Genomic DNA, 19565 nt, shown 5'->3' on the forward strand with positions numbered 1-19565 from the left:
GGAAGACCAATCAAGACACTAGAAAAGCTCACTAATTTCATTAAAGGATTATCCTTTATACAGGATTTTCTCTTTTATAAGGTTGAAAAACTTTCCATCTTTGCTTAAGCTCTATGAGGAGCAGCTGAAACCACCAGCCCGGCACTAGAGAGCTGTCTGCGCTCCACAGGGTACGGAAGAGGGGCTCTTCCAGGGCCTGCCTCTGGGCATCCGTCTTCCACCCCATCTCTGACCCCTTCGGTGAACCTATGGATTCCAGCAGAACTTGAAAGAGATTAAGCCTTTAAATACTGCTCCTCCCCTTCCAATTCAGCAAAGTACTTAAGCTCATCATCTTCCCACTTCAACTGCATATTTTAATACACAGCATTGGCACGGTTTTAACAACTTTATCTTTCATTGGCATAACTGCAATGGATAATCAGTCATGACAAGAAAATGCCTAAAGCCTTTCTCAGGAATTAATTTGGGCCTCCAACCAGAAGTCTGGGGGTTGGTTAATAGAACATGGACGCAATAGTTTGTATAACTAGTTTCTTTAATGACAAAAACTTAAAATTTTTCCAGCACATACAACAAAAAAGCTGGTCCACTGCATGTTTTGAGACAGTATTCTGAACACACTGTTATCACAAAACAGATGTTATTTTCTAAATCCATTTTCTAAAACACCTAAATTAGGATAGGTATTCGGACCCTGTAATGGATATAGAATCGGATTTGCATAATCAAAAAACTGATTCAAAAGTCTAAATACCCCAAGATTTCCACATGAAAACTTCCTGTCTAAATAACATGCTGTCAAGGGATGCTGCTGATGCTGTTACAGCTGGGGAAAAAAAAAAGTTATTGCTCCTATGAAAACAAACTCACTTATTTTCTACTGTGAAGAAGTTCCAATGCCACCTTCTCAGGTCTTTATCACGACATGACAAGCCTGCAAATTTAATAAGCGTTTAATCCCTTCAGGTGCCAAAGGCTGATCTTCTTTGTGCATCTCAATGATGAGAACTTCCTTCTGCAGATAAAGGCAACAGAAAAAGGACACCATTCCTGTTTTCAGTGGTCATCTCTTTGCACAAAGAAACATAAGTCATCCTCCATGCAGCATTTCCTATCAGGTTGGCTCACCCAGCTTTGTCAGTCTGAGTTCTTATGCTAATTGAGAACTCTTAAAAAAATTCTGTTGTCATATGCTCCCTGACAACAAGACAGAATGAGTGTGCATGTGCCCAGAACGCAGTTAATGAAAGGAAAAAAGGTGGCTGTATCTGGGCAGAAAAAGCCTAACTTCTTTCGTCTCGAAGCTCAGGAGAGATAGAGATCTTATGTGCAAACTTACCCAGCCTGTGAGTGGGAGAAACACAGGAGATCTGCAGTGACATGGAGGTGCACAGGTTGCACCAGGACAGTCCGTGTGAGAAGCACAATGTGTAATCAACATCAATACTTAAGTTTCTACCTGGTTTGAAACAGGCTCTGAATCTTCTTGCTCACTTCCTTTGTAAATGCAAAAATCTCAGCGGCATTTCCTATAACATCAATGTGAGTATCATAAGGAATGACCAAAACATAAGGGTAATGGGGTTTTAGACTTTCACATGCCCATTTACATCTCTGCTTTTCATTTCTGGTGTGCTCCTCAAAGTAGATCCTTTCTTTACGTAAAAAGTTATGGAGTTTTATAAACTTATTTTCAATTTTCTCTTTGACTTTTAATACCTGTCTCACATCAGACCTACTTCCAGCATTCTCAATATATACTGTAGTTATATCACCATCAGTGATGTCAGAAATTACAACATCATCATTTACTAGGAATGTCCTGGGGAAACAGTACTTCATGTAGTGAAATATATCTGTGTCAAGAACAACCATTTGTTTTTCCCCCTCCGCATCACGAACGAAATTACTCATCTCCATGGTAAGTCTGTGTTGCTGTAGCCTCCTCCCTCGTCTCTGACAGGACTGACTTTCTTCTCTTTTGTTCTTCTCTGAAAGGGATTTTGCTTTTAGTAAGAGAAAGTCTCTGAGCAATTTGATTGCTGGAAATGACCCTTGAACAGAAATATGCCCATTGGATTGCAAAGGACCAAAGTGCAAAGCTGTGCTCTTCTTTTTAATTTCTTGTATCAGATCTTCTAAAACAAATTGATCTTTGAAAACAGACATATTGAGGACAGATGTGACAGAGCTGAAGACCTAGAATTTTGAATTAGAGAAGTTATGTAATGGTTAACATAGCAATCAAAGTACAACTAGATAAATTAAATATAAGCTTACATTTTCACAGTAACGGGTTACTTTCAGCGGATAGTATCTGGACAGTCTCTTGTCTTCTAGTCGATGTTCATCCTTCTTTAGAACACTCTCTACAACTAAAGAGAAAACCAGCTTCACTTGTTGAGCAGTAAAATAATGCGTCATTGCAAGTCTGATGGCAGAACACTTCATGGGTGTTTTTCTCTTGATGCTTTCCCTTGCAATTTCTCATACATACATGCAGACAATTCCATATGGTTGCTTAATATTTTATGTATTAGCCAAAACTGTTCAGAGACAGAAGCCTGTCATCTTAGAATGTTAATTGGCAGAGATTTATTCTCAAAAGCACAACTATAAAAGTCGTATCTGTTATGCATGGTATAAATTTATTCCTCAAAACAAACAACAATGCTTTGCATGAAGCCTGTGTAGACTCAAGACTTCAATGAACAAAAATAACATCCAAAAACTTTGACTAACACAGAGGTGTTAGCCTCCCAGTTCTACAGAACCCTAGTACCAGTAAACAATTTAAAATCATCTGGTTTAGGGTTAACATTCTAGGGCTAATTCTTTGGGGGACAGCTGTATTTACTACAGTACATTAATCTAAATACCTTCTTGATCTTCAAAAGTTACATATGCAACTCCTTTTTTCTTTGTTGGATACATAACTTCTTCCACATCTCCACCGTTATTCTTTGACATTTGGAAATGAATTATCAGTATGTCAGTCATGACATCATTGTGCAGAAGGCCATCTGGAACACCAGTGATGACAACCGTCCTTGCCGATTTAGCAGCTTGTCCCGTCGCCTGCACACAGAAACATGGCATGCTGTAAACACAAGGAGTACCAGTGACCTCCCTTAGAGGTTACCCAGATTCACCTCCATCGCTGAAGCGACTCCCCTTCCTTTTGCACAGACAACATGCATGTTTAGTAGGTAATTAAGAAGACCGGTGAATCAGACTCCAGTGTACGCCAGACTCACTCAGGCACCTTTAATGACTGTGCAGTAAAAAACCCGGCCTGACTCTGAAGTGCAATTTACACCTCCTCTGTATCCTCTTTTCCTACACCAGTAAAATTAAGAACTTAATTTAACAGTTTCTCAAATGAAAGGTCCAGTGTCACGCTGAGAAGTTTGTTTCCTCTCATACTAATATCCTAAATTTGAAGAGAATGAAAATTTTAATTGCATGTACTGTTCAGTAAGGACTGTCTTTTCAGAGTGGAAGGGTGAGATTCAGACTGTCCTTACTTATTAAATTCATGAGAGCTGGGATCTAGGGGTTGTGCTCGATTCATCTCTCTCCACTTACTAAATGGATAACCTTGTTAAACTGAAAGAACATAATCCCAGTCATCTGAGACTCGCAGTGCGTAAAACAACTAACTACACACATGATTTTCATCAGAGCAAAACCTCCCAATGCTGCAAACCACAAAACCCATCCTAAATAGGATTTGCATCCATGTCCTGTTAAGAAAAGTATGTTTTCTTTCCATTCTCATTACACAGACATAAACAGTAATATTTCACTGGGAATATCACAGCAGAGTTACTGTAAAGGGTGGACCACCAAGTAAATTTTGTAACAGCCCATTGACTTTTTGGAAGAAAGTAAATAATTTAGTATGTCTGCGTGGCAGCGTTCATGGGAATGGTCAGTAACTTCAGTGGCTGTACTTGAGGTCAGTCGCTCCATCTAAATTCTTCAGACATCCCTTACAAAGTTTCTTTGGGACCTGGGCTGCATAATACATTAGGGCCAGCACAGCAGTTATAAAGTCTGCAGAATGCGCTGCTGGGGGCGAATGCTTCGTTGACGTGCATCAAAAGCCTCGTGGACCACCATAGCAGTGTTTCTGAAGGGAGTGAGGAGCCACATTCAATGAGACACTGCAACCAAGCAAGCTTTTAATTCATAAAGACATGAGGCCTTTATCACCCATCAAATTTAAAGAGCCAGGAGCTTTAATTGTATCGGGCAATTATTTTGGTGGTAACGTTCATGTGAAAGCAAGTTTCTGCACTAATGAGACAACATGAAGAGAATATAAACAGGGTGCTTCTGAGACTGACGGAGCTATACGCAGGATTTTCTCACACTTTGCGCAGCCCGCGCACGAGCAGGAGCACTCAACTGCCAGACAGCATCTCACACCTTGCCAGCTGGTATTTTGGAGCAACTCTCATGCCTACTACTGGGGTTAGAAAAAAAGAAAGAAAAAAAGAAAGAAAACCACCCTGTGAACACACAGTTCGTTTGTGCTGAATCACTTGCGAGTCAAGGCTGCCTTCGGCGGCAAGGCGAGGAGCTGTGCTGGGCTGGGCACCGGTACCCGTCAGGGCACCCGTTCGGCGCTTTTTCGGTAAGACCGCTACACGGATGGCCGCCCACAAAGCGATCCGATATGGAGACTTACCCACAGGCCTCACCGGTCCTCACCGTTAGTAAGAAACGGAATTTTGAAGAGCCGTGCGAGGGAAAGCAGAGCTCTGGAGGGCGGGGGGCGCGGGCCGTGCGCCGAGGGCTGCCCTCTGCCGTGAGGGGCGCCGCGCCTCCCGCGCCCCCATCCCGCCGCCCCGCGCCCCTCGCTGGCCCTTACGCCCGCCGCTGTGCGGGGGCTGCCCCCGGGCCCGCCCGCAGCTGGAGGAAGGCTGGGCCCTCCCGCCGCCAGGGCCGCAGAGGGGCGGCCGGCGATCCCCTCACGGCCCGGCCCGGCCCCGCCGCGCAGACACTTGCCATAGCCGTCGCTCCGCTGCCGCCTCGGCCCTGTGCGGCGCCTCCGCCGCGGGCCCGGCCGACCCCGCTGAAACTGAAAGCGAAACGGCGGAGCCGGGGGAACACGACTGCTCCGCGCCGCCCCGCCGCGGGGGCTCGTCGGGAGGCGGGAAGCCCCCGGGCGCTGTCCCGCCCCTCCCCGCAGCGGAGGGCTGCCCGCCCGCTGGCCCCCGGGTTCGGCTCCCGGTGGGAGCTGCAGCCGTGGAAAGACCCGGTGTTGCTGCGGGTGCGGAGGGGCACGGCGCCTCGTCCAACCTCCAGGGGCAGGGAAGGGCGGGCAAAGGGTACGAGCATGTACAGAAAGGGCACCCAGGCCCTGCCGCATGCTTGTCATCCCTCAGACTGTTCTCCAGCCTTCATATGGCACCACTGCTGCTCTTAACATCGAACCACCATCATCATCAGAGAGAAAACAGAGATATCTGCAAACACTGATTGCTTTACAACGTCTCTTAACATCTCACCTTGATTTTAAACCTATAGCTCAATTAAAAACCTATAGCTCAATTTGAAACCTATAGATTTAAAGCCTATTGATTTAAAACGTATAGCTTCTCACTACTCCCATGCACCGTGATACCCTAGGAAAACGTAAAACTTTTTTTCTAAGGATTTACTTCTCAACATTTGTTAGTGAGGTACAGATAAAATCCAAAGTGTTTATTACCTTCATCAGGTTTTTCCAGCCTTTATTTTTAAGGCATCTGATCTTACCAACATCAATCTTAAAGATCGTTCCATGCAAAAGTACACAAACTCCATAAATACTCCAGTACTACTTTTTTTTTTTAATTTATTCCATACTGGCAGGTAATCAATCCATGCCTTTGCATGCGCTAAACAGCAAGAGGTGCTACAGTCACACGTACCTCAGCCAGCAGCAAATCAAAAATCAACTGCAGTGCTAGCAGCCTTTTGGTTTCCCATATTCAACTGTATCTATTTGCCCACTAACAGTTTCCTAGAATAGTAATACCGGAGGTGTATTTGTCGTGCTCTTCTTGCACTGGTTTGGTGCACTGTCTTTTTCCTGCATACTAAGATGTCAAATACTATGAAAATAAGTTATTTTCAATGTTAGACCCATGCTGCTTTGAAATTAAGGTTAGGGTTGCCAAACCATTTCAGCCCCCAAGGGGAGCAAATAAAAAGGACGACAGCAGAAAAGGAAAAACATTCCTCCTTGGAAAAGAAATCCTCCTCTGACTTTGCACTTCCATTTTATTTCAAAGTTCTCTTGGAATGAGAACTGGAAGGATAAACTGCAAGCAAAAGGGGGACTTTACATGCTGAAAAATTAATTTGCCCTGAACTCAATACACCTTTTCCCAACTGATTCTTCTCCCCATACCCTCCCAGAGCCAGGAGCCTGCCCAGTCACACACACTGAAATAGATGCCTCAAACACAGCATTCGCCATCGGACTGTTTCCCCAGCACTGTTACAATTGCTTTAAACAATCATCTCAATTCTTAACTGTAATATTTTAAAGGAAATAAAATCATGAACAAAAGTGAGGAAAAATCTAATTGTAGAAACAAATATAAAAATCAAACAATTAACCACACTATTAACTTGACAGAAACTCAGCAGAATTCGCATCAGATCCTAAGAGAAGTAACAGTATTTTGTCAGCTAAAAGCAGTATTACTGCCATGGCATTTCTTAAAAGGTACAATTCCTTGAGTAAATCTGTGATGTTTTTGTACTCTCCCTTTTTCTATTCTAATTTTATCAATAATTTGATAAGGCGTATTTTATGAAACTACACAATAACTGCTTTCAGGTATGCAAGTTGTGGTGGCACACAGCAGGCTCAGCAGGACTGGAGTTCTGTCAGAGCTACCTTTTGCAGCTATGGCACTTTAAAACAGCAAGTCAGTGAAGAGGCTTTTGATTGGGATTACATATGGCTTTTGTAACCAAAATGCAAGAAGGAATAGATTTATCCGACTTGGGAGTACGCAACCTATCTAAACTTTGCAAGAAAGAAAACCCAGTAATTTGCAGAAAGCAATCCTGGATTAAGTTTCAAGTGCTGGCAAAGGCATTTTCTATGGCTTTCATCAGGAACCTGTGGAACACAAAGCAGTGAGTTTTACTGAATTTCTATGCAAAGTCTGTGCTGTTACAATCAAAAAGACAGGTAGCTCCTCTTTTTCCAAGTATAAATTTCAGAATGTTAAAGCACAACGTCCATGTAAATTTCAATGCCTCTGATGAAGTGAAAACCCAGATCTTCATGAGTTCAGTCTACAATTTCCTACATGGCATTCTAAGTATCCTCCTCAAAACAAACCCATGTTACTCCTTTCGATACATACTTGATTTTATCTATTTCCCCACCACTATTACTAGGCTTCTGAAAATGAATTTCAATCATGTCCTGTACGCTTTCCTCATCCTCTTCCGTCTCTTGAATTCCTTTCAACAGAATGGTCTTCTTAGAAATCCCACAATAGACCTATTGAGGAAAGAAAACCAAATGTGTATTGCACATCTGCTCTTGCATGTACATCTAAAGGAACTGGCAGTTACTGGAAACAAAAGTACCCTTGATCAGATATGGCTAGGATTTTTTATTACGTTTTAAGACTTTGGACAGTGTGGTATATTTGTGTCACTGAAAACAGCAGCAGTTCTGAACCCTGTCATACACTACCGAGTTCAATTGGCAATGCACCGAGCCTCCTTAACTGCTGTGTCCTACACTTCTTAATGTGCAGAGACACTGAATTTTGGGATCTCTGATGACTCCAGACAGCATCGTTCCATAAAAGTCCATGCCAATACATGATATACACCTGCAGAGATGCTGCTGTGTCTCATAAACACACACACTCTAGTCAATGCTTTAATTATAAAGGCCTGATTATATATACAATATTGACTTGATTACAGTCTATTCATACAAAGTAGAAGACAATTTCAGTGAGAATACGATTAGCAAGCAGACTGGTTTTACAGGAAAATAAATTATTATTTGCGTTGAATGAGTGAATGAAAAAATGAATGAGCAAATGTTTCACAGAACAAGGGTCTCTGCTGAGAATATCAACAAGGCCTTTTGTTAGGGGTGAGTATGACAGTGCTTTGTGACTTGGAAAAACACTGTTGCATCTACTATTAACCTACTTCACAAACAATTCAGTATCTGCCTCCTGTCTAGCACAGACATTATGGTAAAGTAATGATATAATTTGATCAAGGAAAGACACGCACACCCTTTTAAAATAAATTACAGCTTTCACATTGCAAAACAAGATTATCAGCAGAGCAGCATGTTGCAGACTCACACTTGCTATTAAGTTTCACCAAGCGCATGTCACAAAAGCTTCTGCAGTCCTCAGAACCGAAAATTCTGCCCGTATCTCATATTTCCCATGGATCTTTTTTATTTAGGTGTTAGTCTGAACTAGATTCTTTTACCTGAAACTTTTCCAAGTGTACATCGGTGTTTGGGGAAACAGAAACCCTATAGCACCTTCCATTTACAAAGAAAGGATGTTTGGTACATCTCACAAAGCCATTAGTTGCTGTAACAGAGAATGAGAAAAAGAGGAGTAAGAGTAATATAATCAAAAATGTATTTTGTAAGTATATCAAAGAACAGACTCATCTTTCTTATATGGATTTAGAAATATGATAATATATGATAGCACACTTGTAGATTCTTCATATGCATTTTTAAAAAAGTTTATTTGGCATTTCCAAAAGAAAATTCCAAAATCATTAAATACCCACAAAAATTTCTGAAATAAATCTAAAGCAGCTGCTCTAAATGGATGTGGCTCCACGGATCTTCATAGAATTTCATACAGTTGGGCAATTTGAATGCCTGTCTAACTTCATTGTCATGAAACTAAAATCAAACACATTTTCCTAATTTTCTTTTTGCAATATAAATGTCTAGCAATGCAAAGAAAAAATAGATTTTTGACAAAGTTAAGAACAAAATAAAGGTTGCAAAGAGCATATTAGGTCTTGTCTAATCAAAAAGGAATATGATTAAATACTGCTTTACGTATAGATGTGTGGGTAAACCCACATCTTTTCCTTACGTGCTTAACTCTCCACAGGAAGAATTTGCTACATGTGGTGGTTAAGTTAACATAGAATGTAATATGGAATGGAACACAGAATGGACAGTAAGGCCTGTACATCTAGCTAAAAAAATTACATACTATACCTCCAGGTCTGAGGAACGTAATAACAGCTGTTCTAGACTGCTTGTCATAGTCGACATTTTCTATTTCCCCTCCTCCTCCCTGCTCAGATTTGTAGAAATTCAACTCGAGTTTATCTCTCATCCAGTCTTCAGGAATGGATAGCTCAGGTACTTCTGAAACATTAATCTTCTTTCCAGAAACAGTGACATGGAGCTAAGAAATAAAATTTTTGTGCACTTTGTGACTGAAAACACCCAAAAACCTGAACCTAAAGCTTTTTAAATACTGCAAGTTCATATCTTTATAGTTTCATATTTCAATTGATTACCTCAAATTTGATTCCCATTTCAAGTGTAAAAGGCTTCACTCTCACATCTGTTATTTTGTTGTCCATGTTCACAGAATGCTTACCCATTTTTATTAGTCGCTGGGCAACTAAGGAAAATCACAAGTTTTCAGACATAAAAAGCCTTGTTTAATCATTATAAAACCAAAATTATTCCCCAGTCTCTTAAGTAAAATCTCCCTTTGCAACAATAAAGGAGAAACAAATAACAAGCAACCACATCCCACTATACATGTCTTCAGGCATGTCTATTTCCATAAAATTTCACTGGTTATAGGCAACAGGTAAAATATTACACTATGTTTAGGGTAGTACAGAATAGCAAAATCTTTATACTGTCAAAAGATGCTCTCATTGTATCAAATATTAATATTAGACATTTCATATTTCATTTAAAATATCCTTGGATCAAAGACACATCACTACCAGGTGCAGAAAATGCCCATTAGCAATGTTAGACTTTAGTTGAAAGAAATGTGTCTGACACGAGCTCTGTATCTGGAATATACTTGCGGAATGGAGTGACCCACCGAGCAGGCAGCCAGACTGCCTGCAGGCTCCTTGTAGGCAGGCACCAGGCTGTCCAAAGAGCAAGCATCTCAGTGGGAAGCAGGCAACTTACAGACTGCACCATCCCGCTGTTGTCTCACATCTACCCATCATCTGATGTGTACACTTAACCAACATAACTGCTGTCAGTATAAGGTACTGCCCAGAGTAAAGAAAATAACCAAATTCTGCTGTCAAAACATTTTGAATCATTCTTGACAATACTCTGTGAGGTAGAAACATTCCCAATTTCAAACACCAAGTACTGTTTGCATTAGTTGAGAGCAGAAATCTGGTAATCCAACAAAAACATGCAGAGTGCCTGCAAGAATTTTCTTCTACTGATGGGTATCATAATAGTGAAAGCTTCTCTGTGTATTCTTTCTTTGGCTGTTGTTGATTTTTTTTCCCCAAAGAAGTTTATATAAATCTTTTCACTTTGGCAATGAAATACATCAGACACATTAATTTTATACTTAAAATATGCATCATACCTTCTTCATCTTCAAAAGTAAGCAGTGCCTGGTTTTGATTCAGTCTGAATGGGATTTTTGTAGTTACACGAAAAACACAGTGAGTATTCATATCTTGATAATTATCCTTCATGTCTTCCATGTGAGTAAACTTCAGTTTCATTTCTGCTACCTTTTTTTTAATCTAGTATTTTAGAATGAAAAAAAAATAATTTCTGTAATATATTGCAGAACAGAAAAGTTAACGATAGTCTTTTCTTGAAGTGCTGCATATATATTTTTTTTTCAAAATTTAAGAGTCAAGCAGATTGAAGTCATGGCTGGTGAAACAGGTATTTCTAATGAACTGACTAGTTGTATTTGTCTATTTTTGTCAATGAGATGTGAATTGGGTTTTTTTTTTCCCCTTTAATTAACTTTGAACTGAAACGTGACCTTACACAGTAAATTTTCAGTTGAAGACCACAGGGATTTCCACCTACAGAAGTAAGGTACTTCTGGTAGCTAAGTCATCAGTCACTGTGTTGCCATTTATTTTTGCCTAATTGCATCACTACTCTACAGCAATGGGAAGTCTGCCAATAAACAGCTTTGTATGTTGCCATCTTAGTAAAACAGGTAAGAATATCCACATATTTTGTAACTAGGATAAATTAGAACTGTTCATTAAAATGTTGGTTAAGAAAGGCTGCTTTGACAGACTTTAGGGAGTTTTAGATAACTCTTTTTTCCCCTTTACATAATAACTTCAAAATAAAAACCTGTGTAGAAGAAAAATATCTTGGTTTGTCTCAAGATAAAATAACAAGAGTAATTAAAGCATTCCTGCCACTTATCTTCACAACTAGCATCTTATCTGTAAGCCTGCTTTCTTTCCATTTCCTCTTGTGCCAATGGTAAGAGAGACACTCTTCCTAAAGATAATTCAGACACTGGGTGTAGGTCCCGGTCTACACCCAATCTCCTTCTGCGATAGCCTTGCCCAGCCCAATGACTGCCTAGGAAATTTAGGAGGCCAGACTTAACTGACATCTCCTAAACCTAGAAATGTCATTTAGAAAGCTAAAACTAAACTGTAATATTGTTAACATTAAATAAAGTAACACTTCTATAAGAGTTTCAATCTCTGTATAAACAAAAAAAAAAAAATCAGCTTTCACTTTACTGTAAAGTCCCCAAAATATCTGGTTTTGTTCCAATTCAAAATAAAAACAGGTTTTTAAAAGCTGAAATTTCCATAACAGAAGTTCTAATTCCTGAACACCTCAGAATTTGCAGCAGTTTCACCAAAAGACACTCTGGATCCTGAGTTTAAATCTATTTAGTATCACTGATATTTATCTGGTGGCAAATTGAGTTACTTCTGATTTGGAGTACCGCAAGAGAGACTATAATCAAGTCCAGCTCAATATAGGCTAAAATAAATGCTACATTTGCCATATGATGGACTTATTACCTTTCTGCCATCCTCTTGCCCAAGAAATATAAAATGTGATTACTTGACAACTACTAATGCTATGTGGGTTTTTTATTCCAGTGTCTTCCATTTAAAAGTTTTCTGCTTGTCTTCATTCCTCTCGTGTTTTAAGGATCTCATATGCTTGTATTCATTTCCATATTCTTACCTACCTCCCATTATCTTGCCAGGTAAAATCAGAAAATAAAACTTCAGATTATATTTCATATTGAAATCAGTAGAGGTTCAAATGCTGAAGACTGGTCCCAACAGTCTAGAATGGCAAAATGAAAATGTGCCCTTCCAAAAGACAAACTGCAAAATGTTTCAAACTTTACCTGACCATCCCGCAAAGGCACCAAACTACATTCTGCAAGGTCTTCTTTGAGCTTTTCAATTTCTTTCTTAAGCATCGCATTTTCTTGGTTTAGTAGACAGAGTTCTTCCTACAGCCCAGAGTATTAAAGGCAAAATTAAACACACAAAAGACAAAAATATATTTCAACAAAACCTCTAGACATTAAAAACAGTTTCAACGTTTAATTATTCTACATGACAGCCATGCATGATACACTTTTTGCATAGCTTTAACTATCTGCAAGGTAAATTCACTCACCCAGGAACAGTTTCAGTCAAAGTACATTACAGTAAGAGGGTTTTTGAAAAGAGGCATTAGTGTTTCCAAGTACATACAGTGTACCATAAATTGCACAGTGCTTTTCCATAGTTACATCAGTTCCTTACACATGCAAGGTCAGATCCTACGTCAACACACAAACATTTTATTTTTTGTACCATGTGTGATCTTAGTAAAAGTTTTTCCCTTTTCTGAAAAGTTTACCAGGTGAGGACAGTTCTGATACACTCGGCCTTTTTCCTCGCTGAAGGAGTATAAAGAAGGAAGAGTAACACCTCTTCTGCCTCCTATCTGCTACATACTTTTACCACACCAGTGAATCCTAAATGGGCACAAAGCCTATGTAACTAAAACCAGTATTTCCTGGTCAGGGAACACAACTGAATGAGAACAAAACACCACAGACTTAGTCAGCTCCAACCATCCACAATTAGCAGATGGCTCCTTTAAAGTCATCAACCATGTGAGACAAATGTTCCCATTTGGGAACATCACAAGACCAGTTCCCATCAGTAGGAGACAATGTAACCAAAAGCTAGATGATGATAACGATCTCTTCTGGATATAAAATCCAAACACTTAGGGTTGCAGAACCAAAGCCAGCTTTCAGAAAAATCTCACACCAACCTGAATGTACTTAACCTATTAATTATATGTAATAGCTGGCAATATTGAAGCCATAATTTCTCACTAGTGATTTACAGACCAAACCAAACTTTGCTGAAACCACCTCTTTGACAGCCTATGCAAACTTAGCCTGTTACTGTACCAACTGCATGTGGCACATTGAGGTAATGACCAGTCAGTTCTAGAACCAATTATTTCTAGAAAGAAGTGCCCTCTTCAAACAGGTTCTGGCTCTTGCCCAACTCATTTTCACTTAAATGTTAATCCCCTGGGTGCTGTAACATCTTGCAAGATGGGCTAGGAGTTGCCAAAGCACTGGAATGAAGCCATTCGATTTTATATGCATCACACAAAGCTGTAACTCATCTGTTAGTGGAGAATCTTGGAAGAGTGGTTTTGTCAGTCTTCACCCTCTGTACAAAACAGGTCTCAGTTTTGCCTTTGCTCTTCCAACATTGCCATAAGACTTATTTTCTTGCACTGGTTCTTAATCTGTCACTGAAAAACTATGTGTAGAACATGCTGGTCATACAGTCTGCAAACCTGTAAAGCTGTTTAAACTGAAAAGGCAGTATTACTCTTATTTTATCTAATCAACACCTCCTTCACAACTCCACAAATGCTAACAGCTGTAAGTAAGGCTTCTCCATACCTCAAAAGTGTCCCTAGGCATAATAATGTCCTTATGCTGCTTCTCTTGAAGGTCCTTTATCTTTCTCAGCTCCTCCTCTGCTTTATCATACTCGTTATCAGCACTTAATTTACAGAAAAGAAGATGAGCTTTTGTTTTTTCAGCTTTTTCAACTCTTTCCTGGATAGTAAAAAGAAAAAAAAAATTTCTTCCATGGTAACATACAAAACCTTAAGTAAGCCCTTTATTTATTTTTAATATTTGGGTAAATATTTTTCTTAGACTTACAAGTATAGTTACTGTTGAGATCAACAGAAGCAGGTAGCATTGAAGAATAGAGAACAAGTTAGACAACGATGTTATATAATTGGGGGAGAGTTTATTTCATTTTAGAAGGACAGACTAAAGGCGTTCCAAGTATCTTTCAGCTAATTTTCACAATTCTATATGCTTTATAGAACTTGCCTTCCATTTCTTCAGTTCTTCTTTAAGTCTTTCCATCTCATCTTTTGATGGGTCAGGGGTTGTCACATTCTGGAGAAAAAAGAAGAGGTACACACTAGTTTTTCCCTCTATTAGGCAGTAACTAAGACACATAAAACAATTCAAATGAGTCTTCAAAACAAACAAACAAAAAAACCCTTTGCAGCTGGATGAAGAATTTTGCCATAGTAGTTTTCAATGTATGTCCATTAATGAAAGTCCTATGTATTTTGCCTGTGTGCCCATTTGCTGTTTTTCTCCAAACATGCAGGCAAGATTTGTGGTAAGTCAAACATTTTGAGAGATCAATTATATTTTGTAGTTCTATCTTCCTAGAACCTAGAACCTGCATGCCAGAGGATAGCACATATCACATAATTTTTAAAAATGCATTCAGGCACTTAGGTCAAATCATTGAACTATTTTAATGGCTGGACAGGACAAGAATGTAAGAAACAGATCCTGGTCAGTAATCATTATTTGCCTAACTCACAGGCTAATATTTTGATAAATAATGAAAACAAGTTGCCTCTATGTTCTTCCACAGGGAACTAAGCCCATCAAACCCACAGATGTTTATCTATATGCTTTCTCATCAGTTCCTCTAACAGAATGTATAGAGTATTCAGGCCAAACAGAAAAAAATTTTCAAAACTAGGCTCAGGGAAAGGTAACATCAAGCAGGAGGAAGCCGATAAAAGAAGCACTTCAGAATTTAAGTACTTCACTGCAGAAGCTCACAAGCATGGGAAAACTACAATTGGATAAAGCCCAAGAGGAGAGAAAATCTTCTCTGTTCTGTTTTGTTTCTATGGCTGCAATATTCTGCAGAAAAGAAAAAAAGAATCCAAAGAGACCTATTGAAACAATCCCTCCCTTTTATTTAAGATTACATAAAACTTGAATGTGAACCACGAAATTTAGGCATGGAAAAGGTCTAAATTAGATAATCTTGTCAATTCTCTTGGTAATGCTGGGTATTTCCTAAAAACAATAAAATATAAAATAATTTTTTCCACGACTTTGTCCAGTTTCAAACACCTATTAAGCAACAGCGAAATCTCCATCTGCGTATAACTTAAAACCAGAAAAAAATTCCTTCGCTCAAGGGACTGAGTGCAGGAAAGCAGAAGGATGCACGTGCTGCAGCTGGAAGCTGATAAGAAAGGATCCTTGTTTTTTACTGAAAAATGGTCTAAGACAATAGTTTTCAACCTGAAAGCAGGAAAAAAAATAACATGGAGAATGCAAGAAAACCCAGGGAAAATCCCATCTAAACCACTTGCCGCACTGCAGGAACTGAGTCAAGGGAGGCACCAGGAAAAAGGAAATTCCCCTGAGAAACCTCCACCGAGACAGATGAGCAAGTGAGGTAGGACAGAAAAAGTCTAACAGAATCTGTAATGGACACTTTGGAATGGGCCTCTCCCTATGCAAACAGGAGGCAGGAATAAGGAATGTCCAAAGTACTACAGGACGGAAGAAAGTGAGACAAGAAGTTTCAGAAGCACTGCCCTAACAGTCCTTGCACAAACCTTCATTCAGAGATACTATTGTCAAATACAGATATTTTTTTCCAAGCAGTACATCAGGAAATACTTACAAAACCATTATCTTTTAAAGATAGTGGGGGACTTGTTAAATCCATTGAAACCTGAGGGAACAGGAAAGAAAAAAATCATAATATTGCATGTATTGGCACTTTTTTTTCCAGCAGAATAGACTACCAGAAAGGTGCACCAGAAGCTGTGTTGCGCTAGAAGAATTTTTAAATGTAAATGTTGTCTCACTTTATAAGCAAAAGTGATATATATTGGATACCTGAAGCTTCCTTCCTTACTAGGCATAAAACCCAGAGACATATGTGAGGAATTCTGCATTGCACAACTTAAATTTTTCTGTTCCGAAACCTATGTACATACCTTTATGCTACTTTTGTACTGTTACACACATGCTTAGCATCCCATATGCCCTATGCTTCAGTGATTATAACCCTTAAACCTGCTTCACACCAATGAAAGCACTTCTTCTATACAGCAGATCATGTAAAATCTGGAATCTGTTGCCACATTTTGTGGAGGCAGATAAAAAGCGGTTTAGGCCCGTTCCCGGCCCGCTGATGCCAAGGCACCCAGGTGCCCAAGCAAATGGAGCCCACGGATGCCGGGGCAGCATGCCAGGGGTGAGGCACTCCGGCAATGCTGTCGCACAGCTGTCCAGCTGTGAGCAGCAGCCAGCCCTCGTCCTGACCCAGCGGGACATTTCTGTCGCTCTCACCTGGTAATTCTGAGCTTGGTTTTTTACCTGACATCACCAACCACATTCAACAACAAGGCTTAAAATTGAGGCCATCTTTGGTTTGAGGAGCCAGGAATCCCTTTCTGGTTTGCATTAAGTAACCAAAATGTCCTGACTTAGGTACCGATTCCTGATTTAGGTGAGTAAAGCTGGGTAACTGAGAAGCACCTTCACTTGCCCCCCCCCCCCCCCCCCGAGCGCCCGGCCGGCAGCCGAGGCCGGCCTCCGCCGCACCACCCCGCTGTCCCGGCGCTCCGGGAGGCCGCAGGCCGGGCTCAGGGCCGCGCTCAGAGCCGCAGCAGCCCCTCGCCTCCCGGGTTCGGGCGACAGCGCGGCCCCAGCCCGCTCTCCCGTGCGGGGAGGCCGCTGCCGCCCCGAGGCCGCGGGGAAGGCCGCACCAGCCCGGCGCCACCAGAGCCACCGCGCCGGCTGCCAGCGGGTGGGAGCGGCGGCCCCCCGGGCGCAGGCGGCCAGCCGGGGCTCACACACCTTACAGTAGCCGCGGGTCCCCGCACGGCGACACGTCCCTCGGCTCGCAGCCGGGCTCGCCGCAGCCCCTGCACTCCCTACCCGGCCACCTCCCCGCAGCTTTCGCTTTGCCGCTGGCGGAGGAGGGGCTGGCCGGCCCCCCACCCCTCCGCGCTGTCACACTGCCGGGCCCCACGTCCCCTCGGGCGACGCCTCCCGCCTTCCTGGAAATCACGCGGAGGAGGGCGGCCGCCGTGCGCCACCGCCCGCTCAGCGGCGGGACCCGCCCGCGGCGACGCGCTCTGCCGCCCTCCCTCGTCCCGCCGGGGTGCTTCCCGCCACCCCGCGGCTGCGGGCGCTGAGGCAGCCCTGGCGGACAGCCCGTGGGCAGCACCCGCAGGTGGCGTTCGACGGAAAATGGGGAAAATCCCAGAAAAGGTGGGGAGCGGCGGGGTGCTGGGAAAGGCTGCCCGGTGCCGGGCCTTCAGGGCGGGCAGGAAGGCTTCGAGGCGGCCATTGCCTCACTCCACTGCACCTCTTTTTCACCCATCTCTGAACTCAGCTGGAAGGTTCTGGTTTGGCCTCCGGGTTTTTCTGTGAGGTAAACTGATCAAGACTTGGCATCCTCAAGTGAATCCTGGCAAATTTGTTTCATTCATTTATTCATTTGTTTGTTTTAAGCCACATTCTCTGGAGTTACATGTTTCTATTACAAGGAAGAGGTCTTTCTTACCAGGCTGTGGCAAAAGGCATGCAGTGACAGAAAGGCCCTTTGGTGATGGAGGTGCCACATTCAAAGAAATAATTTCTGGACAAACTCTGGAATACCATGTGGCAGATGGTGGTGATGTGGCCCTTTCCCTGGGACAGCAGCAGCCCACCATCTCGGAGGGAGCCCACCATCATGGGGCAGGGGGTGAGGGCCCAGGGGCAGGCAGCCATCTTTTACCAAGCAGAGGGCTTCATCCACCTTCCTAGGGGAGCACAGCTGATGTATAAACCCTTCAGTATATAGAGTCGTAAAAATGCTTCATGGCAGACACACCTAGAATCAGGCAACAAAGTCATCGATGGGCAGTCTACAGGCGACACCAACTTCATTCTGCAGTAAGTGTTTAAGGTTTCTTTGAGTTTTTTTTCAAGTCCTTTGGCTGACCACAGTGTGTGCTTGGTGAGTTGGATTGGGGAACCAAACTGACAACTCCCTCCAGCACAGAGAAAGAAAGGGAGGAGAGCTTTAGGATGCAAGTCAGCTTAGAGAAGTCATGAAATGTGGACTGGTATGAAGTGACTTGTGGTTGCAAGCATTTGCTGTGTTAGCCAGTGGGCACTCATTTTTGAAAGAGATTTCAGGGAAGAGCTGCTTTGGGGAAAAAATATTTTTATTTCTGTGATGATCAGTTTGAGCACTGGCAACTCATTGAAGGGGAGGGGAAAAAGCTTTGGTTACTGACTGATCCTTCTTCAGGTAGGTAACTAAAGGAAAGAGTCTTACGCATCCTGAGAGAGTTGTGACACATTTTGTTGCACAGATCATGTTGCTAGGACAGACAAGACTTATGATGGGAGCTGTCAGGTGGCAGGTATGAAGTGTGTGGGCTTCAGCATGGGTGGGTGAAAGTACCACGTCTTTCACTAATAGCTCTTAGATTCAGGAGCACAAAATGCACCCAAGATTCTAGACAATCAGTCTGACACAGTTGACTAAATTCAAGATTTACTATCTATTTAGGTACTCATCATAGATGCATTGCAGTCATGAATAAAATTTGGGCAGTGTCTATGTCCTAGGCCAAGCAAAAAATAAAGCATACTGCTTTCGGGTTTCCTTTAAAACTAAGCTGCCTACTCTTTTAAATGTTACCCTCAAAAGGAGCAGGAAGGGCTGTATAGCAGGAAAGCAGTGCAGTGGAATCGGTCGGGCTCTGCATGCACACTTGAGGAGGCCGGCACAAGAACAGCCAGTTCAAGGTTTTCAGAACTTTTGTTTTCATTGACTATACAAAGGGAGTCTGGGGTTGCACTCAGCTTGGATAGCAATCACCTTGTGCCACCGAATTGAGTGGCAATTTTACCCATGGTGTAATTATTATGGCAGTTTCAAATGTTTTTTAAGATAAGTGGATGACCTTGTATTCGAGATTTTTTTTTTAAATCATTCTCTGCTTTGACAATGGATAACTATGTTTACTATTGCTTTATAAACACAAAGTTGGTTACTAATGAGTAAAAGGGAGAGGTTTAGCTGGAGTAGCCAGGGAGGAGGAGGTGATTATGATATGACCTAAGTACATCAGATTTCAGATTTAAATGTCAGAGTGGCAGGCTGTTCTCCAGTAACCATGGTCATGTGGGAAAGTCACTGCTGAT

General features: G+C 41.8%; 2 protein-coding genes across 3 annotated transcripts; both read right to left on the reverse strand.

Moving 5' to 3' along the window:
• Nucleotides 1-520: 520 nt before the first annotated feature.
• RBM43 (RNA binding motif protein 43) lies at nucleotides 521-4824 on the reverse strand. Of its 2 annotated transcripts, XM_056349014.1 has the most exons (4): nucleotides 4700-4824; nucleotides 2883-3081; nucleotides 2284-2378; nucleotides 521-2202 (listed from the first exon to the last, which is right to left on the reverse strand). In XM_056349014.1, the coding sequence occupies exons 2-4, from the start codon at nucleotides 3001-3003 to the stop codon at nucleotides 1459-1461; spliced, it is 960 nt and encodes a 319-aa protein (XP_056204989.1). In that variant the 5' UTR covers nucleotides 3004-3081; nucleotides 4700-4824; the 3' UTR covers nucleotides 521-1458. The 2 variants fall into 2 exon arrangements, with proteins under 2 accessions (XP_056204989.1, XP_056204988.1); XM_056349013.1 differs by lacking the exon at nucleotides 4700-4824 and having other exon boundaries at nucleotides 2883-4687.
• A 1437-nt stretch (nucleotides 4825-6261) lies between these two features.
• Nucleotides 6262-17377, reverse strand: NMI (N-myc and STAT interactor). Its single transcript, XM_056349011.1, has 10 exons — nucleotides 17217-17377; nucleotides 16033-16083; nucleotides 14412-14480; nucleotides 13968-14126; nucleotides 12390-12497; nucleotides 10617-10779; nucleotides 9556-9662; nucleotides 9248-9440; nucleotides 8488-8594; nucleotides 6262-7522 (listed from the first exon to the last, which is right to left on the reverse strand). The coding sequence occupies exons 2-10, from the start codon at nucleotides 16075-16077 to the stop codon at nucleotides 7334-7336; spliced, it is 1140 nt and encodes a 379-aa protein (XP_056204986.1). The 5' UTR covers nucleotides 16078-16083; nucleotides 17217-17377; the 3' UTR covers nucleotides 6262-7333.
• Between the last annotated feature and the right edge of the window lie 2188 nt (nucleotides 17378-19565).

Source organism: Falco biarmicus, chromosome 8, assembly GCF_023638135.1.
Source record: "Falco biarmicus isolate bFalBia1 chromosome 8, bFalBia1.pri, whole genome shotgun sequence".
NCBI lineage: Eukaryota > Metazoa > Chordata > Aves > Falconiformes > Falconidae > Falco > Falco biarmicus.